The sequence below is a fragment of the Phalaenopsis equestris genome, unplaced genomic scaffold, assembly GCF_001263595.1.
Source record: "Phalaenopsis equestris unplaced genomic scaffold, ASM126359v1 Scaffold000873, whole genome shotgun sequence".
NCBI lineage: Eukaryota > Viridiplantae > Streptophyta > Magnoliopsida > Asparagales > Orchidaceae > Phalaenopsis > Phalaenopsis equestris.
In genome coordinates, this window is record NW_018165313.1 from 972,912 (window position 1) to 993,570 (window position 20,659).

The 20,659-nt window shown below is 37.4% G+C and overlaps 1 protein-coding gene across 1 annotated transcript; it reads right to left on the reverse strand.

Moving 5' to 3' along the window:
- Positions 1-15,899: 15,899 nt before the first annotated feature.
- LOC110031994 (leucine-rich repeat receptor-like serine/threonine-protein kinase BAM1) lies at positions 15,900-19,859 on the reverse strand. The gene is made up of 2 exons (XM_020735474.1): positions 17,178-19,859; positions 15,900-16,925 (listed from the first exon to the last, which is right to left on the reverse strand). The coding sequence occupies exons 1-2, from the start codon at positions 19,768-19,770 to the stop codon at positions 16,474-16,476; spliced, it is 3,045 nt and encodes a 1,014-aa protein (XP_020591133.1). The 5' UTR covers positions 19,771-19,859; the 3' UTR covers positions 15,900-16,473.
- Positions 19,860-20,659: the final 800 nt, after the last annotated feature.

Here is a 20,659-nt window from a genome sequence, read left to right on the forward strand (position 1 = left end):
TTTTATTTTTGGAAAAGCCAGACCGCTGCTAGAAAGTTGTTGCTGCACTTAGATAGATGCGGTGTGAAAACGTTGTTTCAAACATTCTGAAAGCGCATAAGTTATCAAAACACAGTTTACCCAAACAGATCATGTGCGTTTTAAAAACGCCACTGCACCAAATAAGCTGCCCCAAACGGGCCCTAAGTCACAATCTCAAGTTGTGATTCTTTCAAAATTTCAATAAGGGTGGCAACCTCATACAATTATCAAAATAAACTTTTTAAGTTTTTTGTAATAAATTATACTCCCTTAAATTGCAAAATAATTTTGTATTATGTTTGTAAAGATTCTCAGCAAAAGCATAAAAATTATTTTAGTAATTTCAAAATAATTTTTAAGTTAATAAATCATTATTGTTATTTTAAACGTTTGAGCTTAATCGATGTAAAATGTTCTTTTACATATATAAATAAGTAAATTTATGACATTATTTAAAAAAGCATAAAATAATGAAAATAATTTATAGAGGAGAAGTGAGACCATAGAATCGGCCCGATGCAGGCTAATACAGGGTAACTTGGGCCAGGCTTACAAAGAAAATCTTGGGCCGGTCCTGACTTCACAAAACATCAAACATTTTATTATCTAACTATTGCTATGGAGGCCAATAATTATATGTATAAATCATTTAACTCTTTCATACAAAAGAATTAGGCTAATTGCTTTGAAAAAATATAAGGCTCATAAAGGATGAAAAGTTTTAATTATTTACACATATTATATATAGCTACAAATATTTAACACCCAACACCTAAACTCCTTTAGTTATACTTATAACACTTTGGAGTTATAAATCTATGCATGAATATATATATATATATATATATATATATATAATATTTTTATTTTTGTTGTGATATTAAAAATTTAAGTGGTATGGATGTAAATACACGATTTATGTGTTAGATATGCACGTAGATAAAAATTGTGCGGTATGTATGTAACATAGATAGCTCAAAACAACATGAGAAGAACATTAGATGATATTATCAAATTGGGCTGCAAACATAAATTTGGAATTGTTCTTTAATTAACACATTACACATCAACTATGATCCTCATGTATCTCTGACCATCTCTTATGTTTTTTATTTTTATAAGTATTTATTGTCGTCGTTTTTCACAACAATTGATATCAGAGCTCATGTTCAAATCTGAGGGAAAGAGATGGCCAGAGATTATGTGATAACATCGGGGATCGAAAAGTTTGATGACATAGATTTTGATTACTAGAGGATGCAGATAGAGGTTTACATTTATGGGAAGAAATTTCATCTTCTATTACTGGGAATGCGCCCGGAAATGATTGATTCCCTGCCAGGGAATCAAACTTGGGAGTTTACAAAACTTCCACTATAGAAGAAGACATTGCTCAACAAGTGTGTGTACCGGGTGAAGATTGTGCTTGATGACAGTAAGAGGTACAATGCTAAACTTATTGAAAAGAGCTTTCAAGTGAGACATGATATTGCTCATGCAGTGAAAGTTGTAAGCAGAGACATGAGTAACCCAGGAAAGAGCTTGGAGGTACAAAACTATGTTGACGATGATATGTCAACTAAGGATGTTACCCTTGAGAAACTGAAGTTGTGATCGACTTCAGCTGGTCTTATGACATAAAAACTGGGGCTTTGAGTTGCAGAGGTAGAGGATATAATATTTGAAGAAAAAAGGTGACACAACTAGTGGACGATGCGATCAATGTATTAGTATCCAAGTGTGAGATCTATTGCGAATATGCAAACCAGTTCACTGCTCAAATTAGCATTTTCTCATGTTTGACAACAAATTGGATTTCATACTCGAAATTAATTGATAAATTAATTATTCTTAAGTCATTCTATGATTTGCTGCCGAAGAAAAAAATAAAAATATTAATGATCTTCATTAATTTTTTGATTAATTTTTAATGGGCCTAATTGCATGATGAAATTAATAAATAGACATACTAGCTCTCCATGTTATTCCTCTTTGGCATTGGTAGCTATCCAGGTCCTTCTTCTGGTGTGCTTCAATTTGAAGCTCTCGGGTAGAAAGAGAGAGGAGAGGAACAGAGAGAGAAAGAGGTAGAGAAAAAAAGAGTGTTTTCTTGTAATCGTCAAGTTGATCGACGGGTGTAATTCCTCAAGCTAATAAAATCTTTTACAGCTCCGTGGACGTAGGCAATTTGCCGAACCACGTAAATCTGTCTGTTTCACTGTTTTCTATTTTACAAAATTTTTCTCGATCTATTTTTTTCCCTTTATGATCGTTGTTTTTTATAATAGATCGACGACGGTGACTGCAATGGTCTGCAGTGGTCGACAGTGGTTAGAGTGATGCAAAACTTCAGCTCTACAAAACTTCAAGCTGTTCTTCAAACTTTAAGCTCTCCCCTCCTCAGGAGAGAAGTGTGACACTATTTATAGTGTTTCATGTGCAACTAATACAAGAATATGAACCATTTTGATCTGACCGTCCAGAGAGTTTTTTTTATCAACGACGTTTAATAGACATTTAAGTGTCTTAAAGATGTCAGAATTAAGTGTTATTGGGCTTGTTGGATTCGTCTTGTCAAGACGCTCGGTTAAACTACAAACTCGTCAAATTTGACATTCATTTGACTTTTCAAATATACTTGAAAAGCTTCTAAATATGATTTAATGACTTGATCTGAACAGACTGATTTTAATATCATTGGGTTAGTTTGAGTTAGTTAATTTGACTATAAATTTGTCGAAAACGGAGCTCTGTGTGACTCTTTAAATATTTTTTACTTGAAAAATTATCCAATAATCATGATGAAAATTTATTTGTGGCGTATCAATAAGAAAATATAAAAAGATAAAATGAACTAAACTCAAAAAAATAAAAATAAGCGGAAGAAAAATAATTAATAACGAAAGTCAATGCTGCACAGTGATGTCATCCAACTACTGTATTCTGAAGCGGAGTCAATGTATTCAATTCTTAGAGAACAGCGATGTTCAGTTGCATTTAGAGCTATAAATATATTTATTTTCTTATTGTGTGCGTGTCCGTCAATCTATATGTGTGTGTGTGTGTGTGTATATATATATGAAAAGATTGCTCTTAAACACAACTAAAATAACATTATATATTTTATCATTGTTGCAAATGCTGGAGCGGTTTCGAGTTTCATGCAGCAGTCAATTGGCAGTAACTTCTATACTTGACAGCACGTGTAATAAATATTTTGCAGATTCAGATGCAGTTGATAAATATCATTTCATTTTTTATTTAAAGAAACTATTCAAATATGTGCCTTTTTTTAACATTTGTTTTCGAAAACTGACTTTCAATTATCTTTAATGGAATAACTCTCTTAATATATCTTTTCAAATATATATATATTTTTCAGTTATTACCATTATATCTGAAAAATAATTGCAGCAACTTCTTTACTTTATCCTGTTCAATTCACTAATTAAATAAAAATGTAAAAATGTTATTATATATAAAAAATCAGCCTTCAAAATAATTATCACTCAATATATCTCGAGGGAGTGGGTCAACATAATTATCCGAAAGACACTATTTTGAATAGAGCAGTGCATTCAGGCGACTTGCCAGCCTAACCTTTCGATGTGTCAGTTGTCTTGCATTAGCTTTCGTCAAAGTAGCACACCAAACTGGTTTGATCATTTCGTCTACGGAATGACCAATTAGACTTACCAGCCTAATTTGTCTCCTAAACGGTACATATAAAAATATGTTGTCATGAATCTCAAAACAGATGAACGGTTCATGAAATAGAAGAGGAAGATTGTCTATGATCGGACGATCAAATTTTTCAACGATCATTTTGCATGAATGTTGGGGGCAGGAGCATCTTGTTCGAATGATCGGCAAAAAACTCCAAGAGAAGCTCCCACAGGTAGGTAATCAGCTTTCAGGACGATTGATAGAAAGCACTTTCTCGGACTAGATATCGATCTAGCCTAGGCTTACCGAATGATCAACAACCCTCATCAATCGAATCAGTTCTCTGTCTTATTTTATGCATATAATTTTGTAATTATCAAAATATTTCCCATAAAAATTAATAATGAGGGAGTTAATATGTACTTTTATAATATTAAGATCTAGACCTATAAATAGAGGCTCATGTCATGATTAAGAAAGACTCGTTTTACTGCTCTCTTTTTCCCTCTCTAATCACTTCATGACATAACGTTCCATTTCTTGGGTGTGTTTTCTGGACAATTCCTCATAACTATAAAAACACAAAGTCAATACTGATGTCACAGACTGACATATATCGCTTCCTCATTTAGAAGCTACATATGCAGGTCATAGTCGTTTCATTAAATCACTGTGGATAGATTTCTCACCACTTATTTTGATACCAGCAATAAGATTATATATGGATAAGATATGATTAAAAAATTCCTACTGATAAAAATATATTATAATAATAAATACTAATGACACATTAATATTGACATAAAAACCCTTCTAAAGAAAACAATCACAATAATCACTCACACATAAAATTTATTGAAATCATCTCTAAATCAATTTACTCCCAACGCAACCTAAACATTACAACCTTCATAAAAAGAAAAATATTGCAACATCAGATGATAAATTCAATTAAAAATGTTGATGATATACAAAGTATCTAAAATTTAATTAAGGAACTCTAAACCAATGGATAGAGTGATTATAACTTTTATAAAAAAAATGATGAAAAAAAGAGAAAGTATAATGGAGACCTTCGGAGGGATTTAGAGATGCTTTCCGAATGAATGAAAAAAGGCCAGTATGGGTTTGCTGTCATTCTGTCACACACTGGAGGGCCGAGGAGTCAGGAGTAAACCATACAACGAATTCAAACAACAATAATGAGTTTCCCCCAAAAACAAATAGATGCAATTATGAGAGCTCATCATTACTCACCACTGAACATAAATTTAAAAACGAATACAAAGGAACAGAGTAAAAGATACTGATAGTAGTGTCACGTCGCAGATGTGATGATTGATGACTCCTGTTGACATCACACCTCCTACTTTATTACTATCATATAAATATATATATATGAATTTGACATACCCCGCAGCATAGCGAATGAACGTGCACTCTATCACTATGAGATTCCAATACGTCGTCTTTTGTTGTATCTTTTCAAAAAGAAATTTGGTGTATTTATTTGGGATATAATTGTTGAGGGTATAATTTTTTGTAGACTCGAATCAGTTATATTACACTCTGGACTTACGTTTCTAAAAAAATTTGAGAAAAATGTTATTGTTGCGTGATCTAGATATATATACACCAGTTGTGGCGGTATATAAAATAAAGTAGAAGAATGATTTTTGAAGCGAAAAATAGAACGAGAAAATTCACACTAGAAAATAGTAACACCACAGCGGAACATACAGATTTACGTGGTTCGACAAATTGCCTACGTCGACAGAGTTGCAGAGGATTTTATTACTTGAGAAAATTTACACTAGTTGATCACCTCGACTTACAAGAGGAATCTCTCACTCTTCGTTGCTCTCTCTCTTCTTCTCTCTCTGTTCTTCTCTCTCTACACCGAGATACACCGAAGAAGAAGCATGTACAAGAGAAATAAACCCAATTTCTCTTATGCCACAAGTCACCAAAAAGAAGCACAGGGAGAACAATCTTTTTATTTTCCTTGTTTTTCCTTCTGCCACAAGGAACTGCTTCTCCTTGCACTTTTCTTCCTCTGCCCCGAGGAAACCGAAGAAGAACTCAAAGCGCGACTGCTAAACCCAAGGAGAGTCATTCAAATTCTTTTATCACGAACAGGAGGAAGCGAAGAGATACTTCACTTCACAAAAGAGGAAGGCGGGAGTGGTTATTTGTGAAGAGGTGTGATTCTCCAAAGCAAAGTAACCGCCCAAGCCCAAGCATAGCATAGTGGATCGGGCTCCACCGTTTCTAACAATTCTCCTACTTGGAGATCGGTACACATGCTGCAAAATCTCCTTCCTCAAACTAATATCCTCCACAGCGGTGTCGCCCTTTTTCTTTTAACATGAATCCTCCACTGTGAATCCTCCACCTCTACAACTCAAAACTTCTGTCTTCACTCCAGAAGACAAACTGAAGTTGTGCACAACTTCAATTTCTCAAGAGTAACACCATCAGTTAACATATCAACAGTCTCCACATAGCTCTGCACCTCCAAGCTATTTCCTGGGTCACTCTTGTCTTTTCTTACAACTCTCACTGCATGGACAACTTCCTGCCTCTGCTGAAAGCCTTTTTCAACAAGTCTAGCGTTGTACCTCTTACTAACATCACACTCAGTCTTCGCCTGGTACACCCACTTGTTGTGCAATGCCTTCTTTCCTGGTGGAAGTTCTGTCAGCTCCCACTTGCTCGAACTTTCATCTTGCAAGATTTCTTCATAGCTTTGTGGTTCTTCAACATCTGTCTGTGGAACAATAGGAATGGGTGCCCTGGACCAACTTTCCTCTTCACTTCTATCACTACCCTGCACTGTGGCCTCTAGTAGATTTCCGACCACATTCAAAGCCGTTGAATCCAATATCAAGTCTTCAACAGAACTATGAACTGCTAACAAAAGTGCATCTTGTGATTCTTCAGATACCACATTTGTGCTATCATTCTCCTTCTTCTTAGGATTCCTGCAGTTCTTCTTTATGTGGCCAGCCTTACCACAATTCCAATAGGTTGTCTGCTTACAAATCTTTGATTTTGATCTCTCTATACTTGAGTTCCTGTCATGTCATCTCCCTCTAAAATTAACATTCAGTGCCGAACTCGAACCTGAGACCTCGCTAGAATCTTTCCTCCAAACTTCCTCGGCCAAAATCAAATCACGAATATCATCTTATTTCAGTTTAGATTTACCTGCAGAATTGTTAACTGCTATCCTCATGACTTTCCAACTATCTGAAAATGAAGCCAAAAAGATCAGTGCACATATCTCATCATCAAAATCAATTTCCACAGACGACAATTGATTTGTGATAGTTTTGAAATCATTCAGATCTTGAGCAACATAAACACCTTCCGCCATCTTTAAATTAAATAACTTCTTCATCAATTGCACATTGTTATTCGCCGATGGCTTTTCATACATGTCTGACAAGGCTGCCATGAGATCTGCAGTCGTCCTTATCTTCACTACGATGTGTGCAACGGACCTCGATAGGGTCAATCGAATAACCCCCAGAACTTGTCGATCCAACAAATTCCATTCAGCCTCATCCATCATTTCAGGTCTTTTCCCCAATAACGGACGATGAAATTTCTTCACATAAAAATAATCCTCTATATGCATTCATCAGTAACCAAAATCTGTGCCATCAAACTTCTCGATCCTTGAAACTTTCACTTTATCTGCAGCTATCATTCTTCTTCAGATCCGAACCTGGCGCTCTGATACAAATTGTTGTTGTTGTTGTTGTTGCGTGATCTAAATATGTATACACCAGTTGTAGCGGTATATAAAATAAAGTAGAAGAATGGTTTTTGAAGCAAAAAGTAGAACGAGAAAATTCACACCAGAAAACAGTAACACCATAACGGAACACATATATTTACGTGGTTCAACAAATTGTCTACGTCCACGGAGTTGCAGAGAATTTTATTACTTGAGAAAATTTACACCAGTCGATCACCTTGACTTACAAGAGGAATCTCTCACTCATCGTTGCTCTCTCTCTTCTTCTCTCTGTTCTTCTCTCTCTACATTGAGATACACCAAAGAAACTCTACACCGAGATACACTGAAGAAGAAACACGTACAAGAGAAATAAACCCAATTTCTCTTATGCCACAAGCCACTAAGAGGAAGCCTAAGGAGAACAATCTTCTTCTTCTTCCTTCTGCCGCAAGGAACTGCTCCTCCTTGCACTTCTCTTCTTCTGCCCCAAGGAAACCTTCCTCTATCCCGAGTAAACCGAAGAACTCAAAGCGTGACTGTTAAACCCAAGGAGAGGAAGCGAAGAGATGCTTCACTTCACAAAAGAGGAAAACGGGAGTGGTTATTTGTGAAGAGGTGTGATTCTCCAAAGCAAAGTAACCACCCAAGCATAGTGAACCGGGCTCCACCGTTTCTAACAAAAAAATCATCACTGTAATGAAAAATATCACTATAGATAGATTTAAAGGAAGTGCAAAATACAAGTTAATGATAGTAATATAAATAATAAATCAAAGAGGAGAAAAAAGAACCTATGAATCTCGAGGTTGTTGGGAATCTTGGCACCCAAAATTGAAAAAAAAAATATTAAATACGAACCTCTTAAAAATGTAAGAGAAAACAAAAGAGGAAAGAGGATTGATTAAGTTCTCAATTTTAAAATCTACTTTAATTTCCATTTTAGGCGCTCGATATATCATTAACACAAATTTGATCAATTCCTTCTTATCACACACTGCAAATTAAGCATAAGATTGACTAAAAAAAACCCATAGTCATCAAGCCTGACCCCGGTCTCCTCATGGATCACGCACATCACAAAATTCCCAATGCCATTCCAAATTGCCCAACTCGTGCAAATATCAATTTTTTCCTTTTTTTCTCATGCAGCTTTACCGCATCTATTCTCTATTTATCGGCCAACAAACCTTGGGCATCACAAAACTTCCCATGCAGCCAACGATCCTCTCCTGCATCCATCAAAGCCTTCATATTTTCTCTTTCCTTTTCACTCGACCGATAACAGCTCTTAAGACTTCACCTCCGTTTTCTCTTTTCTCTTTGAATCAAGTTTCATCCTTACCTCCTACAGATTACTAGCCGTCGACATCTCTTCGCATTCCCTTCTTCCTCATTCGACTGACAACCACCAGTGACGGTATAATTATTCTCTATTTCCCATCTTCTATACACTTATTATAAATATATTTGAAATTCATTTAGCAAGAAGTTGGCTATTTTAGTCATGCATATGATAAATCAGGTCGTGTATATCGTAAATACTTTATATAACAAATTAATTTTAATTCCTTATATTGTGTCTGACAGGAGTTAGGAGTGCTTTTTGCATAAGATCTTCCAGTCAAACCTATTAGCCGACTTTCATTGTTTCTTGTTTAGTTATGAAGCTTCACATTGCTCACCCTTTGGTACATAATTATTATTTATTAGGGGATAAACATACCCTTCATTATTAGTTACCGATACTATTTGTACTAAATTCTTAGTTATTTTATACGATTGTCAGTCTTACATTTTATACTTCATTTATATTGTTACATACCTGCTTCTATTGTCAGTCAAGGGAAAATTTATTGTTGGGCATATTTCTACATATTAGATTTAACGTTACAGTAATTATTTTTCTTAACCATTATTCCTTTAATTGTTATTAATTGATTTCATACTATAATAATTTTTTTTTTGTAATATTGATATATAATACATCTTGGAGAATTTACAGTTGTATGTTTCTACATATCAACACACTGAATTTAAATGTTGATATAATCTTGTTCGATGTTGGTTGGCCGAGTTAATGGATCCACATAATAACTACTCTACATGAATCACAAACTTTTCTTGGGTTTTTCAGTGTCTAATAAAATCGATTATCGAGACATTTTGTACATCAGAAATGCATCGGCATGAATTTTGATGAAATCCAACAGACTAAAAAGATAAGAAGATAAAGCCCACAAAGCCTTTTCAGGTAACATAAAAAGACATCATTGACCAAGGACAAAAGATCTACTAACATGGACCCAATGTTGACCGAGCGCAAGCCGTCTGGACCTACATTCCAGATTTATTTAGCCGGGAAAAGGCTCAAGCCTGACCCCCATCTTAGTATTATCAGCCACCTCAACTAGAAGTCACTGAGCCTTTTTTATCATAATGCTGAAAGTTTTGCCTTCACACCTTCCTTAAGGCCCCCAAAGGTCCTTTTATTAAAATGATGAAATACTCGTCAAATTACAGTGATTCACCCTTTGTCCAACGACCTAGTCATATCCTGGCGACAAAAGTCTTTCATTTAGAAAGGAGAAATTAATAGTCAGACCAAAAAAAATCGGCCATCAGGTTCCAGCCGACCCAATGAAGTTTGAACAAGCAAAGGTCATCAGAAGCAGATCGACAGATCCAAGCCGACCAAGGGAGAAATTAAATAATTAAGGACAACAATCAAATCAACAGGCAATCCCTATTCAGTTTGAACAGTTAGACAAATTTTGACGAACTAAAATTCCTTGACATCAGGTGACCAAGCAATAGGACAACCATGCTATAGACCTATTTAAGTAAAGATACCTAATATACATCATAACACCCCTCATCACATAATATGTAAGTATGTAATTGTATACTTGGTGCCCCCTTCCTATAAATAGAGGGGTCATTTTTACAGTAAAGAGTAATTAAAAATCACTTTTACGACTTATAGCTGAGCGCACTCTTCCAACTCTTTTGTCTCCTTTTTACTCTCTTATTTACACTCTCATCTTTAGATGTGTCTTCTAAGCCAGATTCAGAATCAACACATATACTAGTGAGACTTGGTTGAATTGAAAATGATTGCATTATACTATAAATTCTTGATTGTCATTAAATGCAGTTTATTCGTCCTTAAAACAAAGCATATGTCATATTAGATTTGACATCGAATTAGCATTAAGTATTGGGTTGAAAACTTGGGCTTTGATTGATTTACAATCAAAACCACACTTTGGGAAACATGATTACATTGATTCGAGAAATTCAAAACAAAATATAGAACAAAAACACATAATAAATTAATCTAAAAAACACCAATATTTTTTGTGGAAAAAAACTTAAGAAAGAAAAAAAATTACAAGCCCACACCGTATAAAAATTGTCACCACTAAGGGAGAAATACACAAAAGTTGTACTCATATATTTTCTATACACCAATGGAACTTACCATGATTCCACTTCAAATTCTCTCCTATTCACACGAGAAATCTCAGCCCGAAATCCGCCTCTCAAACTTCCCTGCTCCACACAAAAGGCTCTTCGAGAGTTCACCACACTCAATAGAGATTCACCAGTGAGAATACATCATTCTTCGCTCCGATTTGAGGGTTTAAAAGCATAAACCCACCTTGCGTAGTTATGCCACTCCTCGGTGTAACTACAACAACAGCTCTATCCCAGAGCCTTTAATGGAAGAAACTGTGGCGTAGGTACGCCACTCCTCAGTGTGATTACACCGTCCGCTCTGTTCTAAAGCCTGAAACGAGAGAAAAAGGCAACATAGATACGCTGTTCTAAGCGTGGTTACACTGGTCTGGTATTCCATTTTTGCAGTTATGGGGGCTTCTTCAGGCTTCATATCTCAACAATCTCCCACTTGGAGACTGATAACATTCAACACCTCTCCAAATTTGTACAAACATTTGTATCATCTTTATAGTCTTCTAAATTCTCAATATTCTTGGGATGCAACTGAAGCTAAGCATAGTTCTAGTTACTCAATAATCACCACCTTAGTCAACATATCTACATAATTCGGAGATGTGTTTTATCTAAACATATCTAGCCATGTTCTAGGAGAAAGCAAATAAAGTGTGCCTCAGTCGAATAAGGTTTGCCTTGACATAAAAAAATAGTGTTCTTAGCAAGATGAACAACACCCATATTATTACTATAAGACTTTCCAATCCCCTGCTTCTTGCCCATTTCTGCCATAAAGCTATGCAGTCAAATCATCCCCTAGCTAGCTTTACTGATAGTAATATATTTGGTTCCGTAGTTGAAAGTGCAACAATCTTCTATAGCCTAGAAACCTTACTCGTCATTTTGTTTCTCAAAGTGAAAATACACCTTGTTGTACTTCTTCTACCATTCATATATATGCTAAATATGAATCTACAAATTAATATAAACTAATCGCTACACTTCCAAAGAAAAATGACTTGTTGATTGTTCCCCTCAAATACTTGAGAATCCACTTAACTGCCTCCCAATAATGCTTTCTAAGATTACCCATGTACCAGCTGAACACTCTCACTGCATATTCAATATCAATTCTTGTATATATCATAATATACATCATATTTCCAACTACTGAAGCATCCAAGTTCTCATCTGTGTTTGCTCAGCATCAGACTTAGGCGGTAGTTCCTTAAATAGTTTGAATGGACTACTTAAGGGGTGCAAAATAATTTTGCCTCACTCATATTGAACCTCTGTAGGATCTTCTCAACATACTTTGTCTGAGATAACATAAGTATACATGCACTCTCGTCCCTATTGATTCTTATTGTGAGGATCTTCTTGGCTAGATCTAAATCTTTCAACTCAAACACCCACGAATAATTGCTCATTTAGGTCTCAAACTTTCTCCATATATGCCTCTATAAATAACATGTCATCCACATAGAAAAGAAGCAAGATATATCAATTACAAAAAATTTTGATGAAGAAATAGAGATTTGTCTGACATTTCATGTACCCACTGTCTGAGATGAACATGCCAACTCATATATCATTTTCCTAGGGCTTGCTTCTAGCCATAGTGAATTCTTGAACCTGTAGACTAAATTTTCTTTTCTTGAAACTTTATTACCCTTCAGTTAAATCAAACATAGTTCCTTTTCTAGATCTCAAATTAAAAAAAAAATGTCTTCACATCGATCTACTCCAGATGTACATCCTCATCTGCTACTAAGCTTAGTACAACTCTGACAGTAATCATTTACACCAAAAAAAAATCTCAATTTTGTCCACTCCTTCATTTTCTTGAAACCACTTCTCAACAAGTCTAGTATTGTAGCGTCTGCTATCATTTGACTCAACTTTCAACTTGTAAACCCACTTTTTGTGTGGTGCAATTTTGTCAAATCCTAATTCCAATTCAACATTAGTGGTTGTATCTCATCATCCATGGCAAACTCACTTCTTTGAATCAACTTGGGTGGCCTCTTGATAGCAGTTTGGCTCACCACTATTAATTACCAACAAATAATATAAAGTAGTATATCTCTATGTTAGTTTTGTGATTCTACTGAACCTCTAGACATTAGATTTTACCATGCTTTCAAATTGTTCCATTAGGCAACTTGATATGAACATCAAATGTCCTACAATACCACAAACTTTACTATCTTCAAAGTAAACATTCCCTAAATCACTCTAAGTTCAGTTTTTTTAAGCACCTCTTTGTTGGGACATGCATGAAAAAAGACACATAAACCTACTATCCAAGATTCGACACTGACTATGGACGAAACTATGGAGTCACATTGTACTTCGCCTGTTGAGACATTTGTAGAGAAATTCGTTTCTTAGACTCCACCACTAATCTTACATAGAGCTTTGCAATCTTTCTTGAAATATCATTTCTTCATGTAGTATTAACATTCACAACTATTATTTCCTTTCCTGACCTGATTTTTCTCTTCTGGACTTGAATTTGTCTCAACCTATATTCATGTCCACATTACTTTCTCTAATTTCAACATTTAACACAACCTATAGGTTTAGGGTCCGTTTAGGGCAGCTTAAAACTGCGGCGGCGTTTTTGAAAACGCCGCCTCTATGTTTGGTTCGCACGTTTTACTTGTGTTTGCCCAAAACGTAGATTTACAACATTCTACTATTTCTATTAGATGCGGATCGCGGGTATAACCCCGCGATCCAGCGTTCGAGCGAAGCATTTACGTCCCTGCCCTCAAACCTGATTAGTCTAGCGCTCTGCCGAAGCTAATCCCCGCCGAAGGAAGCCATTCTTGATTTCCAAAAATCTACGGCTACACAGCAAAGCTATTCGTCTTGGTAACAAAGCTCCACTTCTCCAAGAAAATAGCTCTCCGCTGCTCATCCCTGCCGAAGAAAGCTCACCGCTGCTCATCCCTGCCGAAGAAAGCCCATCTCTGCCGAAGGAAGCCTCAAGCAACACTCCTACCTCTCTGCTGCTCATCCCTGCCGAAGGAAGCTCACTGTTGCTCATCCCTGCCGAAGGAAGCTGCAAGCAACGCTCCTACCTCTCCGCTGCTCATCACTGCCGAAGGAAGCTCTGATTTTTTTTGGTTGACCGATTTACCTCTGATTTTCTTTTTGCAGTAAAATTTCCTTATTTACTTGAACGATTTATCTCTGATTTTTTTTTGTTCATGCTTCATTTACAAATTTCTTTTATGAGATTGCTGAAAATAAAATTTAAGTGTTAGATATGTAAATACATTGGAATTTTGTGGTATGAGTGTAAAAGTGAAAGTTTTGATGTGCGATATGTAAATCCATAAGAATTGAGTGCTATATATGTAAAAATGAAAGTTTTTTGGATTTTAGTATATTGAATGAGTTCCATTATATTACTGTTGCGAACAGCTCCACTGTACGTGGCCAAAATGATCATTTTTTCCACAAACAGCTGCAAATCAGTTGTTCTGAAACCGCAGAAACCAAACAGCGTAACAATTTATTCAGTTCAGAGACAAAATGGTCATTTATCCAGAAACAACTGCAAATCAGCTGTTTTTCAAAAGCACAAACCAAACAACCAGCTAGCTTTTTCGGATCAGCTGCTCATCAGCAGATTATCAGGATCAGCTGCTTATCAGCAGAAGTTGGATAAGCCGCAGCTGCCCCAAACAGACCCTTAATGTACTTCGTCTTTCTATGAACTTCTTCATTCGGTACCAATCCCACGGCGTCATAGAAATTCAACTTCATATTACCAAAGAAGTTACCATCATGATCAATTCATCAAAGTTGTCCGACAACAATAAATAATTAACAGTGCATTAACCTCATCCCCCAATTTGAAACTCACATAACAAAACAAACTAGTTGAAATATTGAAATTCTTCGAAGTGTTCAACCACTGAACTGTCTTCCATCAACTTCTTTATAGAAAAATCTTATTTGAAGCAAAATATTTCTCATACATCTTTATCAGTGCCACCCTGAGATCCATCGTAATTTTTTCATTCACTATGTTCAACACAACAAACGATACATATAAAACCTAGAGTCGATTGATTTAACAGAACACATTCTAGATTCATCACTTCACAAGTCTTCCTGATTTCTTATAATGACAGATACAAATTTTTTTTTTATATACAACAAATCTCACTTGTATTTTCTACAGCACAATATTCGATCTATGGAACTTCTCCACTTTGTACAATGAGTCATTAGTGCTCGCTCTCACTCAAATAGTAAGTTTTCAAAAAAAGAAACTTTGCTCTTACACCACAACAAAAAAAGAATTGCACTGATTATAGAAATTCAAAACAAAATATCTAATAAAAACACACAACAAATGAATCTAAAAAAATTTATCATAAAAGAAACCTAAAAATAAGAAAAAATTATTGAGTTACACTACACCAAAAATTCATTCTATAGGAAGATACACATAAATTTATACCACTCGGATCTTCTCTATACACCAATGAAACTTATAGCAATTCCGTTCCAAATTCTCTATTTGTCGCACATGAGAAATCATACATAAAAATCCTCAAGATTAAGCATTTCAACATTAGATTTACTTTTAATACTCAATCTTCACATTAATTATTGTATTTCCTTTTGGGCTTGAGTAGCTACATATTCATTATCATTTATATTTATTTTTCATTTTTTTAAGTTGTTTCTATTATTAATTTTTATTTATGAAATAGAATAAAATTAATATATTAATTATAAAATAATTCATACTATATATAAGACATAAATGAACACATATGCATATAAAATAATAATAACCAGTAAAATATATATACATATATAATAACAATAATAATAATAATATATTTAAACTCTTCAAATTTAATATAATTAAGTGCATTTTATGAAAAATTTATTCAAATAAATAACTAGTTAAATTAGGTTTCAACACGTTATTTATTAAGCTGAATGCAAAAAAAAACTCACAAGTCAGCTTGGCTCAATCACTCTACCATTTTGAATACATAGAAGATAAACATCTTGAAAACTGAAAAAATTATTATGTGTCGACTGCACGTCCGAATGATGATCTGAATGGGCTACCATGCGATCCAAGACAGTGTGGACACTAGATCATCGTCCAGTCCAGACATGTGATCAGCCGGATATAATAATATATCTCAGTGCAAAATTGGTTAGCATGGACCATAACATTTCTTTTGATATAAAAAAAAATCTAATCAACCCAATGAAATCTTGCCAGTTACCCAATTTGAATTTTGACAGAAGAAAGCCCCCACGCGAAAATTCGGCTAGATAAATTTGAAAAAACATTAGAAGCCAAATATATTAAAAGCCTTCTGGTAAACTAAATAGCATAAAAACAAGTTACCAACCTCCATTAATGATGCACATGAGCAAGAAGCCAAAACTTTCCGCACCAGAAAGAAACCACCAGCATTTCTAAATTCAGACATCAAAATAACAACTTTACTGCTCATAGCAAAGCGCCTAGTTCTTTTTCCTCCCATACAGAGATCCAATCAGAACCCAGTCCATCTCAACTCCAATCTTAGTCACATACTCAGCAGATCACCATGATGTAACTTTTTATCATCCCCCTCTTCTTCTTCAGCACCATCAATAGCCCAGCCATCTGCTCTTGGCGGATCACTAGTCGAACTGTTTGAGGACTCCTCCCCCGGCTTCAATGGAGGGCTGGGCACATCCGCGAGGATTTGAACGACCTCCCTCATCGTCGGTCGCTCCATGCTCTGCTCAGAAACGCAGAGCATTGCAACAGAGAATACATGCGTTGCTTGCTGCATGGAAACTGCAGGAAGCCTTGGGTCCAGAATTTTGATCACCCCATCTTTGTTTGAGTCGGACACCTTCCTAACCCACTGTACAATGTCTACTCCATCCCCGAATTCCCCCACTGGTTTTCTACCAGTTACGAGCTCAAGCAGAACCACGCCGAAACTGTACACATCGCTTTTCTCGTCCACTTTCAGTGTGTATGCGTACTCTGTCGAATAAGGGAACAGTGCGTCAACTTTATTTCGATTTCTAAAAGCTCAGAAAGCTTTGAAAAGCAGAGGGCATAACTCTGCTTGACTAGATAAATGTTTTTCCAAGAAAGTAACTTTAAAAAAACAGGGACTCGGCACAATCGGATTCGGATTAATAAATATAAAAGCTGTTTAACTTTCCTCCTGTAAAGTAATATATATTTGATAAAAAAAAAGAAGGTTCGATAGAGCAATTTGAGAAACAATACCTGGGGCAATGTAGCCGTAAGAGCCGGCAATGGCAGACATGCATTCGGAGGTGCCGGAATCCCGAAGGAACTTAGCCAGTCCAAAATCTGCAACATGGGCTTCAAAATTTGAGTCTAGCAGTATATTATTTGATTTGACATCGCGGTGAATGATCAGAGGAGAGCAATCATGGTGGAGATAGCTGAGACCCTTCGCTGCTTCCACGGCAATCTTATACCGAAGATCCCAGTGCAAATGGCCACCTTTCTTGCCATGAAGAACCTCTCCAAGGCTACCATTGGGCATATACTCGTATACAAGAAGATTTGTTTCATGGTTTGAACAGAAACCGAGCAATCTCACAATGTGTCGGTGTCGAATTCGTCCAAGCGTTTGGATCTCAGCAGAGAAGCCATGATCGTGCGCTGTTCCCCTGCTCATTACCGGGAGCCGCTTTACGGCCACCTGCTCTCCGCTTGGAATGACGCCCTTGTACACAATGCCAGCTCCACCTTTTCCGATGATGTTTTCCTCCTTGAGGCAATCCAGCACGTCGTCGCAGTTGAAGTCCAAGCGCTGGAAGGTGGTTAGCTTCCAAGCACGGGCTTCGCTTGCCTTCTTTATTGACCGCGCTTTTAAGATGGCAACAATGGCGAAGGCGATGGAACAGAGGAGGAGACCTATGACTAAGATTAGCTTGGAGGAGGAGGAAAGTCCATGTGTATGGCTGGAGCTTCCAGTTTCCGCAAAACCAGAACTGCATGGGCCAAGATAAGGACCGCAAAGATCTGGATTGCCCGTGAAGGATGTGGCATTGAAGTAGCCGAACTGACCAGTGGCAGGGACGAGACCAGAGAGGTTATTGTAAGAGAAATCGACTGCTGTGAGGCTCTGCATCGTGGAAATGGAAGATGGAATGCTGCCTTCCAAGTGGTTCCTTGAAAGATTGAGGTAATTCAAGATGCGCATCCTGGTTATCTCCGCCGGGATCTCGCCGGAGAGATTATTCCGGCTGAGATCAATAACTGAAAGAAGCTTGCAGTTGCTAATCTCAGGGGGAATCCGGCCAGAGAAACTGTTTCCGCTGAAATCCAACTTGGAGAGTTGCTGCAGCTGACCAACTTCAGGCGGGATGCTGCCAGAGAAGAGGTTCTGGTCGAGCAGAAGCTTCTGGATACCAGAAAAATTGCCGATAGACCGAGGTAGAGGTCCAGAGAGACGATTGTTGGAGATGCTAATCTGTCCGAGAATCGGCGATATGTGGAAACTTTCCGTCTCCGGGAATACACCGGTGAGAAGGTTGTCCTGAAGCTCAACCTGCGCGAGATTCGGAAGGCCGAAAAGGCCATTGGGAATTGATCCATTGAGGTAGTTTTCACCCATACGGATTCGGCTTAGGGACAAGCAACGGCCGAGAGAGTCCGGTATGGGGCCGAAAAGGAAGTTGCCTAGAGCGATCAGGGTTTGCAATTTGTTACCGAAGCATAAATCGGCAGGAAGATCGCCGGTGAGCTTGTTGGTAGATATATCAAGAAGCATGAGTCGGCCGTTCCGGCCTAGCAGCCTTGGAATGCTTCCGGTAAAGTTGTTCTCCCAGAGCTGGAGCACCTCCAGCTCCGTGAGATCGCCGATAAAGTCCGGGATGGCTCCGTAGAGATTATTCCGAAATAGATTCAACAGCGTGAGGTTCCTGAGCTCGGCGAACGACTTCGGTATCTCCCCCGTGAGCGCGTTGTTGGAAAGATCCATTGATTTGAGGCTCTGGAGCCGACCGAGCTCCGACGGAATCTCGTCGGCAAGGCCATTAACCTGCAGGAAAAGTGTATCGAGGTTCACAAGGTTGCCAATCTCTGACGGAATCCTGCCGGAAAGGCCGCAGTTAGCCATGTCCAGTCGAACTAGGTTCGTGAGATTCCCGAGCTCCGGTGGTATACCCCCCTCATAGCTGTTAAAATATCCAAGGTAGAGCTGCTGTAATCGGTTCAGCTTGCCGATCTCCGGAGGAATCCTGCCTCCGAGCTCGTTCCCGGATACGGCGAGATACTCTATAAACTCCCACCCACCGTACTCCGCCGGAATGACGCCGGAGAAGAAATTACCCCCGAGGTGTAGATGGCGAATGTTGAGGAGCTCGGTGACCTCGAGCGGAAGGGTGCCAGTGAGATTGTTGTTGTAGAAATCGAGGACTCGAAGGTTCTTGAGTCGTGACAGTGGGGAGGGGAAGCTGCCATTGAAGATGTTGTTAGAGAGGTTTAGATACCGGAGATTAGAAGCGCGGGAGAGTTCCGGTGGGATGGGTCCCGAGAACGAGTTGACGGCAGCAGAAAAGTTGAGGAGGTCGTGAAGGCGGCCGACGGCGGAAGAGAGAATGCCGGAGAGGTTCATACCAGTCAAATCGAGGGAAATGACTCGTTCTTGCTCATCGCAGATGACGCCGATCCAAACGCAGTGAGAGAATGATTGATTCCAACTTGCCAGAGAGCTCGAATGATCCGAAACCGAGGACTTCAATGCAAGGAGCGCCAGCATCTCCGGCGAGCTCCCCGCCGCCAAGGCCGCCGACGGCGCCCGGAGGATACATGCCAGGATAGCAAATAGCAATGGAAACACCATTGCTCTGCACCACTCTAGAACAGAGTATAGTGAGGAAACGAAGCAGAGCCTCGAGTTATATTTCTGTCGTGTATAGAGGAAGAGGAAGGCGCGGGAATTATTTATTTATAATCCATATTTCATTTATTTATTAAAACAAGCGCCCTTTCGTGCTAAATTTAAAATTTTTATTGATCGCTCTGATCGAGGATTTTATTAGATATTTGTTCCTTGTTCTGTTTTGGAAAATTTGCACTTAAAAAAAAATCCATGATAAGATTTGTCCTAATTATTGAATTGTTTTCTGTAAAAAGTTAAAAAAGTAAAATTGTGATCTTGGTTGGGGGACCAGGGATTGGGTAGCCTGCCACAAGGGTGAAGAGGGAAGTGGTCATGATTTGGTTGCGAGGCCACATGGCCATAATGATGACCGAATATTTTATTTGTTTTATTTTCTTCCCACTTCATTCTAATAATTTATCCACAACTATATTAATATTCTCAAGTTATGAAAGATTAATATATTTGGCTCATGTACACATGATTTATATATCTAATTCTTAAATTTAGACTTCTTATAGATTGAATTATGTGATGAATTGGACAGTGTTGTCATTTATGAAGGCATAAATTTTTATTTTCATTTTTCATTTATTTTTCTCTTCATTTTTAGGACAAAAAAAAAAACAAGATTTCAATATTATACTTAATTTAATTTATGTGTTTTCAACGCCGTCGACATAACTCTATCAACATTTGTCTCTTTCTCCGACTACAACCTTTTAGTGTTCTTTCTAAAGGTAAACATCTTCACTCTCAAAGCCTTCAAACTATTGGCACTCCGACGAAAATTAACTCGTTACTCTATGAGTTCTTCTCGGGTCTTCTCTAAATATTGGCAATAAAAGGA

Excerpts from the sequence above, each read along its gene's own strand:
- LOC110031994 (XM_020735474.1), bottom strand. The coding sequence starts at position 19,770 with ATGGTGTTTCCATTGCTATTTGCTATCCTGGCATGTATCCTCCGGGCG. Across the intron at positions 16,926-17,177 it reads TTACGGCTACATTGCCCCAG|AGTACGCATACACACTGAAA; the intron begins GTATTGTTTCTC and ends CTTATTCGACAG.